Source organism: Schistocerca cancellata, chromosome 3 (assembly GCF_023864275.1).
Source record: "Schistocerca cancellata isolate TAMUIC-IGC-003103 chromosome 3, iqSchCanc2.1, whole genome shotgun sequence".
NCBI classification, from domain to species: Eukaryota; Metazoa; Arthropoda; class Insecta; order Orthoptera; family Acrididae; genus Schistocerca; species Schistocerca cancellata.
Window position 1 is genome coordinate 446,334,086 of NC_064628.1, and position 13,456 is coordinate 446,347,541.

The 13,456-nt window shown below is 36.3% G+C and overlaps 1 protein-coding gene across 1 annotated transcript in view; it reads left to right on the forward strand.

Annotated features, from left to right (window-relative positions):
* The window catches only part of LOC126175203 (PAN2-PAN3 deadenylation complex catalytic subunit PAN2), a 319,055-nt gene that overhangs the window by 73,677 nt on the left and 231,922 nt on the right, over positions 1–13,456 (forward strand). Inside the window, exon 8 of the mRNA XM_049921812.1 lies at positions 11,773–11,869. Within this exon, the coding sequence (XP_049777769.1) occupies positions 11,773–11,869 (97 nt within the window). The remainder of the gene's footprint in view (positions 1–11,772; positions 11,870–13,456) is intronic.

The window sequence follows — 13,456 nt, forward strand, 5'->3', positions numbered from 1 at the left end:
AGTGTATTCATCTCTTGGTCTCCCCCTAAGATTTTTACCCTCCACGCTGCCCTCCAGTACTAAATTGGTGATCCCTTGATGCCTCAGACCATGTCCTACCAACCGATCCCTTCTTCTGGTCAAGTTGTGCCACAAACTTCTCTTCTCCCCAATCCTACTCAATACTTCCTCATTAGGTATGTGATCTACCCATCTAATCTTCAGCATTCTTCTGTAGCACCACATTTCGAAAGCTTCTATTCTCTTCTTGTCCAAACTATTTACCGTCCATGTTTCACTTCCATTCATGGCTACACTCCATACAAATACTTTCAGAAATGACTTCCTGACACTTAAATCTATACTCGATGTTAACAAATTTCTCTTCTTCAGAAACGCTTTCCTTGCCATTGCCAGTCTACATTTTATATCCTCTCTACTTCGACCATCATCAGTTATTTTGCTCCCCAAATAGCAAAACTCCTTTACTACTTTTAAGTGTCTCATTTCCTAATCTAATACCCTCAACATCACCCGACTTAATTCGACTACATTCCATTATCCTAGTTTTGCTTTTGTTGATGTTCATCTTATATCCACCTTTCAAGACACCATCCATTCCGTTCAACTGCTCTTCCAAGTCCTTTGCTGTCTCTGACAGAATTACAATGTTATCGGCGAACCTCAAAGTTTTTATTTCTTCTCCATGGATTTTAATACCTACTCCGAATTTTTCTTTTGTTTCCTTTACTGCTTGCTCAATAACATCGGGGACAGGCTACAACCCTGTCTCACTCCCTTCCCAACCACTGCTTCCCTTTCATATCCCTCGACTCTTATAACTGCCATCTGGTTTCTGTACAAATTGTAAATAGCCGTTCGCTCCCTGTATTTTACCCCTGCCACCTTTAGAATTTGAAAGAGAGTATTCCAGTCAACATTGTCAAAAGCCTTCTCCAAGTCTACAAATGCTAGAAACGTAGGTTTGCCTTTCCTTAATCTTTCTTCTAAGATAAGTCGCAAGGTCAGTATTGCCTCACGTGTTCCCATTTTTCTACGGAATCCAAACTGATCATCCCCGAGGTCGGCTTCTACTAGTTTTTCCATTCGTCTGTAAAGAATTTGTGTTAGTATTTTGCAGCTGTGGCTTATTAAACTGATTGTTCGGTAATTTTCACATCTGTCAACACCCGCTTTCTTTGGGATTGGAATTATTATATTCTTCCTGAAGTCTGAGGGTACCTCGTCTGTTTCATACATCTTGCTCACCAGATGGTAGAGTTTTGTCAGGACTGGCTCTCCCAAGGCCGTCAGTAGTTCCAATGGAATGTTGTCTACTCTGGGGGCCTTGTTTCGACTTAGGTCTTTCAGTGCTCTGTCAAACTCTTCACGCAGTATCGTATCTCCCATTTCATCTTCATCTACATCCTCTTCCATTTCCATAATATTGTCCTCAAGTGCATCGCCCTTGTATAGACCCTCTATATACTCCTTCCACCTTTCTGCTTTCCCTTCTTTGCTTAGAACTGGGTTTCCATCTGAGCTCTTGATGTTCATACAAGTGGTTCTCTTATCTCCGAAGGTCTCTTTAATTTTCCTGTAGGCAGTATCTATCTTACCCCTAGTGAGATAAGCCTCTACATCCTTACATTTGTCCTCTAGCCATCCCTGCTTAGCCATTTTGCACTTCCTGTCGATCTCATTTTTGAGACGTTTGTATTCCTTTTTGCCTGCTTCATTTACTGCATTTTTATATTTTCTCCTTTCATCAATTAAATTCAGTATTTCTTCTGTTACCCAAGGATTTCTACTAGCCCTCGTCTTTTTACCTACTTGATCCTCTGCTGCCTTCACTACTTCATCCCTCAAAGCTACCCATTCTTCTTCTACTGTATTTCTTTCCCCCATTCCTGTGAATTGTTCCCTTATGCTCTCCCTGAAACTCTGTACAACCTCTGGTTCTTTCAGTTTATCCAGGTCCCATCTCCTTAAATTGCCACCCTTTTGCAGTTTCTTCAGTTTTAATCTACAGGTCATAACCAATAGATTGTGGTCAGTCCACATCTGCCCCTGGAAATGTCTTACAATTTAAAACCTGGTTCCTAAATCTCTGTCTTACCATTATATAATCTATCTGATACCTTTTAGTATCTCCAGGGTTCTTCCATGTGTACAACCTTCTATCGTGATTCTTAAACCTAGTGTTAGCTATGATTAAGTTGTGTTCTGTGCAAAATTCTACCAGGCGGCTTCCTCTTTCATTTCTTAGCCCCAATCCATATTCACCTATTAAGTTTCCTTCTCTCCCTTTTCCTACACTCGAATTCCAGTCACCCATGACTATTAAATTTTCGTCTCCCTTCACTATCTGAATAATTAAAGTTACCTCCAACAAATACGGCATAATCAGAGTACTTCTGCACTGTGGCGCAGAGCCCACAAACTTTGTTAATTATCATATATCTTCTTCATTTTAGGTTATTGGTGCATTTTCTAAAATAATCTCAACGTTATAAGAATTTACATTTGACGTACTGCAGCTCCTGCTTGTTACCACGAAGAGTGCTAAACCACCCTGTTTAAAGCAAAAATTAATGCTGAGGTTTTGATATAGTCTAATTGGGTATGTTCATTATGGTAGTTTCTCTGAAACATTGAAGTCTCAAGGAAATTAGTTGTACATGCATTAGCCATGAAGTCTAGAGACAAGGGAAAATCTGAAAGACTTAGTAGAAATATCAGCAGCTTGTTAACTGAAACATATGTATTGAGTGATTTTGTTATGTTAGTTTTTTCCTCGAAGAAAAATTTTTTATACAAGGGAAGGTGAAGCTGTCCCTAAGTCACTTGGTTTTTCTGCTGTTCCCCCTAATGTGCTCTGATTGTTTCTGTTGTTGTGGCCTTCAGTCTGAAGACTGGTTTGATGCAGCTCTCTACACAGTTATATCCTGTGCGAGCCTCTTAATCTGCAAATAACTACTACAACCTGCATCTTTCTGTATCTGCTTACTGTATTCGTCTCTTGGTCTCTGTTTCTGCTTTTTGCCACCCACACTTTGCTCCAGTATCAAATTGGTGATCCCTTTGTGTCTCAGAATGTGTCCTATCAACAGAGCCCCCCCCAAGGTGTGCCATAAATTTCTTGTCTCCGTCTCCCCAATTCCATTAAGTGCTTCCTAATTAGTTACATGATTGACACATCTAGTCTTCAGCATTTTTCTGTAGAATCACATTTTGAAAGCTCATATTCTCTTTCAATCTGAACTGTTTCACTTTCATACCTGGCTACACTCAAGACAAATACCTTCAGAAAAGACTTCCTAACACTTAAATCTATATTCAATGTTAATAAATTTCTCTTCTTCAGAAATGCTTTTTCTGCCATTACTAGTATGCATTTTATATATCAGCTTCTTTGCTGCCCAAATAACAAAACTCTTCTACTACTTAGTGCCTTGTTTCCTATCCTGATTCCTTTAGCATCATTTGAATTAATTCAGCTAAACTATGTTATCCTTGTTTTGCTTTTATTGGTGTTCATCTTATATCTTCCTCTGAAGAACCTGTCCGTTCTGTTAAACTGCTCTGCCAAGTCCCTTGCTGTCTGACCTATTTACAATGTTATCGACAAACCTCTTAGTTTTTATTTCTTCTTCCTGAACTTTAATTGCTATTTCAAATTTTTCTTTTGTTTCTTTTACTGCTTGCTGAATGTAAAGATTGAATAACATTGGGGATAAGGATACAGCTCTGTCTCGCTCTTTCCTCAACCATTTTCTCGTTTTTTGTAAACTTCAAAGAAGCAGATGACTACAGTATTGACAGAACATCTGTTTTGAATATTGGAAGCGTTTGGTGTAGATGATAAAGCATCTACCATAAACTTGCACATACTAACATGCACAAAACTGAAGTTAAATTTCTTACACTTATATGTGAAGTTTTTTGGTACAGTTGTGTCAAACAAGAACATGGTGTATCTCATATTTTGTTCAATGTTGCAGTTTGCAGATGCAGTAAGGGATATTGAATTCAATGTCTGGTTATACAGAGTGAGTCACTAACTATTGCCATCTAGAATAACTCTGAAAGTATGACAGTAGCTGAAAAGTTTGTGGGACAAATATATGGGAAAACAGGGGCCATAATATGACTTTTGATAGGGTCACGTCGTAGATATGAAGGTCAACTTTGTTTTTGTAAATGTTACAGTAAGGTCTTTGAAGGTCAATGAAGGTCACAAAAGTGGCATGAATGTCCATTTACAGAACGTGTCGAAGTGATGACCATTGGTATCAATGCACTGCCGCAATTTTCTTATCATGGATTCAGTGGTATTCCTTATCACTTTGGCAATAAGACGTTTTGCTTGCGTGTATCGTTTGTGTATTTACTCCTATAATTTTAATTGAGAGGATTTTGCTCTACAGCTCAAGTCTTGTCTACCAATCCATATGGAGATTGAATATGACAGTATCAAGCACAGCAGCAAATCACTGCTTGCTTTGGTAGTCAACGTCATTAAAATCCTACGACACACTTGTACATAGCACTGATACCCAGGAAACGAAGAATTTCCTTCGTTCACCACTTTATATTTCACTTCATTTACTCTCTACCTACACACCTAACCTCAATACTCATGCAACTAGTGTCACCAGAGTTGTAACAAACCAAAAATGTTTAGTTTTGCCAATGAGTTGCGCAAATGAGCGTCGCGCATGCGCCCTGGCTGATAGTACAGTTGCGTGCAACCCAGTGTCGTTCTGTAAACTAGGCTTTAGCTTCCCTGCACTTCTTATTTATTACATTCCTCGGTGACTGTATTCCTGAATATCCCTGAACACTTTTATACACCAGTCATGACAGAACTAAAATTGATTGATAATGCTGGTATGTTGTTCAGTACGGAGTACAGAATGGTCAGACACGTACATGGTAGAATAATCAGTGGATTCGGTTAATTGGATATTGGGTAATCGAGGTCCTGTTGTACTCGTAGTGGCTGCTGAGACTAAGAAAAATACCAAATTTCAATTCTTTTTACGTCAAACAGTTTCTGAAATATGACTGTAAATTTTTCAAACATTGGCCAAAAAAAGCACGACTGGACTTTTTTCAGACGTCTCAAAATGTGTTCTAGTAGATCTCAGAGCTGGGAAATTTCATTTTTTCGGCATTTCTTATGCTCTTTCCAGTTATATACAACCCAGCATATATTTTAATTAAGAATTTTTTTCAAAATACAATAAGAAGTTTGATTTAATTTTTTTCCAAAAGTACATAATTTAAAACTTTCAGTACATTTCCAAATATACTTGGTACTGTTGTATACCACATGGCAAAATATAAATATGGGATGATAAAGGGGTTTGTTGCTAAAAGAAAAATTATTCCACACTCATTTTGACCAAATCTACCTTTAACAAATGGGAATTTAATAACAACATAGAGGAAGGTAACAAAATATATCAGAAATATCAAAATATCAACTTCTTAAAACAAAACCAATGAGCATATTTAATAATTAAATTGATTGCTTACTTCAATTTTATACATTTTAAACCAATAGCATAGTAACTGCTGAAACAAAAATATTGCACAAGGGGCCGACAGATTTAAATAAAGTATGAAAAAATTGTAAGTATTGATGTAATAGCTCTGGTCCAAACAGATTAATCAAAATACATATTCCATTTATACAGACTTGAGCCAGTGTTTGAAGGCTGAGCAAGTTGGTACCTGTCTATGCATGCTGGCTGTGAACAGGGTGAAACAAACACAATCTGTCTCGAGCCATGCACTTACTTTATGTACAATCATTCAGTGACTAGAGCCTTTGTTGGGGGGTTGTGTTCTGTATTGGTTCCTTTCAAGGTGGATAATGAAAATTTGTATATTAGTGTTCCTAAGCCATTATAGAGCACCATTATATTAGTGTAAAGCACTTATTATCCTGTATTGGACAAGTTTTTATCCATTTTAGTAGAACTTGGTATTTTTTAATAGTTCATTTACAAGCAAAACTATATATTGGAGGAGTGTTTTACAGCACTGCACTTTTTATAAGTTGTGCACTGATACAAAAATCACTTTTAAGAGTACGGTGTTATAATCTATTGAAGAAATCAAATAATTTTGAGGTGCAGAAAAAAAAATTGAAAATGTCATAGTGTGGATGCCTGATTTACTTCCACAAATTCTTAATGGCTTCATGATTTGTGATAAATGTATTAGGGATATTACCAAGTGGAAAAATACAGCTGGTGATAAAATGCTGAAGGTGAAGATTCACCTGGATCGATGGTAATCATCCTGCACAAAGACCCAGGTGTCACTAAAATTCCAGTGATAGTTAAAACATTTAACACACTACTTCAAGAACTAGCCAAGTCCCCAATTGATAATGAGGAAAAAAATATATCAACACTATGCCAAATCAAAAGTGGAAAAATCTCTCAGTCCATGAAATGTCAACTTCCTGTTGATGCTGAAAATTTGTAAAATAATGATACCAATATTGACAAATCTATTCTCCAAAATCTCAAAACCATTTTTTTTTAATTCTAAAAGTAGGGCAAAAAACTGAAATATTTTAAGAGTTTACCTGAAAAATTGAGTACCAGGAAGATAATGGGAAAAAATTGGAAGAAAGGGTTATCTAAGATCCAAATCCAAAGCAAGGGAATTGTTTACAAATAGGAAATGGACAGTGCCATGTATTAAAGATTGCAGGATGATTATTACAGAACCAAATGGAAGTAAAACAAAATATCAAAAAGGCCTAAGGTTGTGTAACATTAAATAAGCTTACAAACATTTTGAAGAAAAGTTTCCTAATATAAAAAACAGGTTGCTGTAAATTTGCTGAGTTGAGACCAAGTTGGACAGTGGCACACACTACTTTTGTGTGCACCCAACTTGCCAAAACATAAAATTAACGATAGAAAATGCCAAAATAAAATCAATAATAAATGGCAACTTAAACAAATACAAGCAGTGCATTGCAAAAATGCTTTGCAACACATAATCAGTTGATTGTAACAACTGTAAGTACTGCACATGAGAAAGTGTAATGTGTAAAATTTTACAAGACAGTCTCGATGAAAATTTAATTAGAAATTCAATTCCACTAGTGGATGTCAGTTGACCACTGTAACCTAGAAAATGTACAGAATGTCAGAATAATTTATAAACTTATTCTGTACTAAGATGTCCTTTATGGTATGGCATGCCATTGCCAAGCAACAGAGCATTCCTTAACTCAACAAGAGAAAATGTTAATGAATCTGAATTTGTTGTTACATGTGATTTTTCACAGATCCACAGGATGAAGCTCAGAGTTACCACTGGACAAGCCAACAAATTACTATACATCCTTTCGTTATACAACAAACAAAAAAGGCATTGTATCACCTTGGTTCCAAGGTCTTCTGAGGACTGATTTTGAATTCATATGTTGCATCAATAACTCGGACCCTTAGATTGTTCATAGAAGTCACTCAACCTGCATAGAAGTTAAACAAACATACATGTGCAGTACTTCGTTGACGGAGTGCGTAAGACAGCCGATCAGCTCCAGTCATAACACAAGGAAGAAGTACACTACTTGTGTTGTCTGCAGTTCCACTATGCCCAGAAGGTTGATTCTGAAGTTTGATTATATCTGCATCGTTAACCTGTCAAAAAGGGCTCTCAAGGGAAGTTGCCAGATGTTTTGGTGTGAACCAAAGTTACTTTGTTTGGACAAGGATGAAGTACAGAGTACAGGAACTGCCAATTACTTGCCTCACTCCAGCCATCATAGGCTGCTACTGCAGCTGATTACCACTGCTTATGAATTTTAGATCAAAGGAACACTGAGAGGAATGCCACCATGCTAAATAATAAATTTTGTGCAGCCTGAAGACATCAGTGTTTAGACTGGGACTGTACGAAATAGGCTGCATGATGATGTGCAACTTAACTCCTAACGTCCATGGCAAGGTCCCTCTTTGTCACCTAGACACCATACAGTGCGGTACAGATGGGCCCAACAACCTGCAGAGTGGACTTGACAGAATTGGCATAAAGTTCTACTCGCATATGCCTTCAACCAATAGTCAGAGATGTTTTGAGAGGCACTGAGGTCAGCCTGAACGTTTTGGACACACTATCCAGCGATTGCAGCAAGGTGGTGGTTCCCTCAGGTTTTGGGGGTAACATTTTATGGGACCAATATATACCACTGGTGATCATTGAAGGGAATCAAAATGCCTGAGAGATGACATCCACCAATGTATAGTGCAACCATATCAGCAGCATTTCGAAGAGGAATTAGTCTTAATGAATGACAATTCTCGCACTCGTCGTGCACATCTTGTGATTGCATTCCTTCATGGTATTGAAATCACTAGATTAGAATGGCCAACACGTTCTCCAGACTTGAACCCTATTGAACATGCCTGTGATATATTGAAGAGGGTTGATTGTGGATGAGCTGACACACAAAACAGATATGTCTACATCGAATCACCGTTAGGAGAGGGACAATCTGAACCAACAATACCTTGATCTGATGGACAGTATGCCACGACAGATACATGCACGCATCAATGCAAGTGGATGTGTTACTGGTAGGCACTGGTGTATGCTACAATCGGGAACACAAATTCAGAAAGTATAAATTATTATTGACAAACTTGCAATTTTGTTTTTATGAACAGCGAAGACATGTGAAATGTTGTTTTCGTATATTTCTATTCCATTTTTATGTAAAGGTTGAGGAACTCGTGTATATATTATAGACAGGAAGACAAAATTGTGCATGTGAGCTTTGTCATTATTTACGATTACCTGGAGCACAATACAGTAGCTGTTTACAGCTTTCAAAAGAAGCTAATTTCATATCTAACAAATTTCAAAAGCTTCCAAAAAATATTTACTATTTTTCAAACAGTTCTGCTGCCCGATACAAAAATAAGAAAATTTTTTTGAACCTTTGCCTTCATGAAAATTACTAAAAAAATAAATAGTTGCACTTTTTAGTTGTGGCACACAAAGCAGTGGAGCAAGGAGTTCCATTAAGAGACTGGCAGCCTTTTGCAAGTTTGCGAAGGGCATACTGCAACCACACCCAAACCCTGTAAGATCTATTTGATTAGGCAGCAGATAACGTAACAAAAATGGATTTTGCTATTTTACTCAAGAAGAGTACACTGCTTAGAAGTGTTCTTAAAAATCCAGATTGAAGAAGCAGTCAAAGGAACACAACAGTTTCATTCATTCATTTTTAATTCATTCTCAACACTATATCAAAGTTACCTTAGTTCAGTTCTTTTTTCTTGGCGGTACGCGCATGCCCGCCCAGACGTGGGAGATTGCTGTGTTGCCAGTTGTACGCGCCAAGAGACGCAGCGCCATAGTATATATAGTTCCTAAACTTACGTTTAGGGGGGAGCGCGCAGTTTAGTAAGTAAAGCCACCACGGCCGCATTAACCCTTTCATTGCTACAGAGACGTGCTCACCGCATTCCGCGATGTGCGCGATTTTGTCATCATTGCACTGCTCGCCTGTGAAGACACATGGTGTTTACACTGCTTTGACACACTTTATCATTTGATTTCACAAAAACTATTTGGCCCAAAAATTTGATTTTTACACATCTTCTTGACTGATACCTTCCCCCCATAAATGACTTAACTTTGTTTCGATGTTCAACGCAGTTATGGTGCAGCATTAGATGTAGTAAACCATTGCACAAAATTTTGAAGAGTTTGCAGAGGTAAGTCCATAGCGTATACTTTCCGTATGGTCGATTTTAGTTACCACTAGAAATTTCAAAAAATTACATTCAATCAAATAAAATTCATGAAGTAAGACACTTTGATATTGTTTTTAAAATAAAGAAAATATTAAGCATCGATCAAGGTTTGAACTCAGAACTTTTCGCTTAGCAGCCATACACTTTAACCATTATGCTAACACAGCTCGTCATTTAATATATCTCACAGAGGACTTCAAAATATCACGCAAAATACTGACAAACACTGTTGGTATGATTATGAATTACTCACATTTCGTCGAAGTACAATAGGAAATAAACACTTACCGCTGTTCTTTATTGCAAAAAAGCGGTTAGTGAGAATGATTCAAACACCTTTCCTTGCTATCGCCTGAATTAGGAGGCTTATTGCTTGTTTGGTTTAATTAATGAATACAATATGAAGCAATTGGTGTAAAGAATGCTTTTTCCAAACTTTCTATAAAAGTGTCTGCTATCAAGACATTGCTTTTGTTCAATTACTTTATTTATGATTGAACGTTTCTAAAACTGAAGACACTCGTCCATGCTCTGCACTACAGTCGAGCTCTGGCAACGTCGTTCTCTGTTCATTGGCTGACTGTGTTTTGTGACGTCAGTTGCGCAGAACGAACCTAAACTTGGCCGCCATCATAAACGACGCACACTTTAGTGAAATATTTTTCAGATGCTGTACAGTGTTGGGAGAGAGAGACAACTATATTACCGGACAGACCTAAGTTACATGACAGATCAGGATATGTCACCACTGTGTATGCCAAAAACTGATGGCTTGGGTACATTTTAGAAAAAAAGTGAAGAACCCGATAAAGTGAAAATAACTTTCCTTCATCCATGCAGACCAGCTACATCTATTCTCTTATCTATATATGCAGGTGTCCTGTGGGTGTCAGTTGGGGATGTTGTCAGAAAGGTAAATCCATTTCCTTAGACTAGGATAACATACACTTCTATTGTAAGTGAAACCCAATTGGCCTTTTTAAAATGTAATCAGCCTTTTAATATGTAATCCTTGAAGGTCAGAGAGAATTTTTTCGGAGATTAATTTTTTGGTAACTGCTTTCAACTCAAAACTTAATCTTTTCCTCGGGTTAGTGATACGTTTAAAATTGTTAGTACCTATTGTGTTGGATTTGACTGTATATGATACCTGCTATTCAGAAACTGGTATCATGTATTTAATTTTTGTATTTAAAAGTTCTTGTCAAAGTGTCATGAACCAGAATTATTACAGCAATACTTTTTTCATACCTTATTTAAATTTGCAGTTGTGGGTCCCTTGTTCAATATTTTTGTTTTACCAATTAATCGGCTATTTACTTTAAAATGTATAAATTTAAATTAAGTAATCAACTTAATTTAATTATAGGAGATGCTAATTGGTTTCGTTTAAAGAATATATTTTTATATTTCTGGTATTTTGTAGTTGCCTTTCTGTATATTTTAATTAAACTCCTATTTGTTAAAAGGTGGTTTGGTCATAATGGGGCTATTAGTGGAAAAACAAGAATCATCCCATATTTATATTTTGCCATTTGGTATATAACAGTACTAAGTATTTATGGAAATATATTGAAAATTTAAAATTATGTACTTCTAGAATAGAAAAAAATTATTTCTAAATTTCCATTTGTATTTTGTTGAAATTTCTTAGTTAGAATCTACGTTGTGTTGTATATCACCGAAAAGAACATAAAAAATGCTGCTGAATGACACGTACCCCAGCTCTCAGCTTACGTAGGTCATGGGTCATAATGAGATATGATGAGAAGGAAATGTACACTTATGTTTTAGTTGACATGTATAAAGTGTTAGGTATTTGGCTTTTCTGTTACAAAACTATTACTATTCAACATTACTAGAAAACATTTTCATTATTCTGTGAATAACATTAAAAATGAAACTTTGTTTACTATTGAAAATTTATGTTCATTTCTTTAATAATATGTACATAGTAAAAGCATACAGGTAGTGAATACTTCTGTTTTAGGCGAACACCACCAATCAACCCTGAAATATTGCGGACAATGAAGATGCAGGGGACCATCGGCTATGCTCCTAATCCGATGAGCAGTCGAAGAAATCAAGTGAGACTACAGATTTTGAAAAATCGTACATATAATGTTACATAGCTTCAATTCATTCGAATGTATATAAATATTAGATGTCGTCTGTAATACTGATCATTTCATTTTAGTCTCATTTCTAAATTACTTGTATTATTTCATTTGAGAAATATCGAAATAGTACAATTTTTATACTTAATTTCACCATGGTGATTGGGGTAATTCTTTTCTTTCACTTTCGGTGTTCTTACTATACAGATTGACTGTTAGACATCTCTGGTGCAACAACATGTCTTAAACTTAAGTTGTATATGTGTGAATACTTACGTATCTTGTGAAATGGTAAGTTTTGATGCACAAAAACAAATTTTGAGAATTGCCATTATCCATTTGCTACTTATACGTTAAGTGTGTTTGAAAAGGAGTTTTCTTTTCTTTTCTTTTTGTCGTACACAACATCACCCTATAATTATTTTATTAGTTTAAGCTCTTGCAAGAGAACATATTCCTATATTATGTGATACATTACTCTAAGGTTAATGTGCTCTTGGGCTGCACAAATTTTGACCTGTAAAACAGGTGATTGAAATATTTATCACTTTAAAGTATTAGTGACTTACTCACAATAATCTATCATGGTCTGTGATATCTCATATTTAAGGACTGAATGTTATTTAGTCCTTGTCTTTACTGGCCACTGCAGCAGCAGAGTGGTATAGTATGCTGTGAAATTAGTCATAAAATATTTCTATTGTTATTGTATATTATTGTGTTAGTTAGAGCAAAACATTTTGCCACTCAGGTGCTGACAGTGTATAACGGACTGCTGAGCATTGGGTGTAAGAATCTTTCTTGAGTCCCTTTGCTAACTTTTTTGAATCTTTATTGACTGACACTGAGAAGATTCTTCATATTAAGTAACTGGTTTTGGCAGCTATCTTGCCAGGAGTTCACAACTTTATCAATTGAGACTGACAATATCCTCTAAACATTTGAAATTCTGGTTTTCATATATTCGTAATGCTGTATGGGGTGTGTTCTTTTTCTTTTCGAATGATGGTGATTGGGCAGGAATGAATATCTTTCTCTGTCCCTGTCTGTGTTTACTGTAATTATTACTTTCCAGGACTTCACACTTACAATTTATAACACACTTCCCCCCCTGTCTCTTCCAAGATATGTGTATATAACTTTGTGATCCACATAGTCCAATTGCTTCTATCAATATTGGTTTGATCATTGGTTGTCTCTTAATTTTCAAGTTGTTTAAATTGAGCAGCTTACTAGAATGAGAACACTGCCCTAATTATTTCACTGTTGATTGGCAATTTACTAATTCCTGTTTGATTTGTATTGCATTGATTATCAGTGTGCATGAGAGTTTCATTTTTATGCAAGAGGCCTACTAAGAAGAAAACAAGGAAACATTTTGGATTTATATTTACTTATAGCAATTCCTACTGCAATGAGTACGTAACTTCGTATGTATGAGTTATTTTCATTGATTTGTGTCTCCTGTTTTGCCGCTGCTTTTCTCCAGGCAAGCTAATTTGAACTGTTAAAAAAAAGCCACCATTTTAATGTTCTCTCTCATGTCCACCTATACTT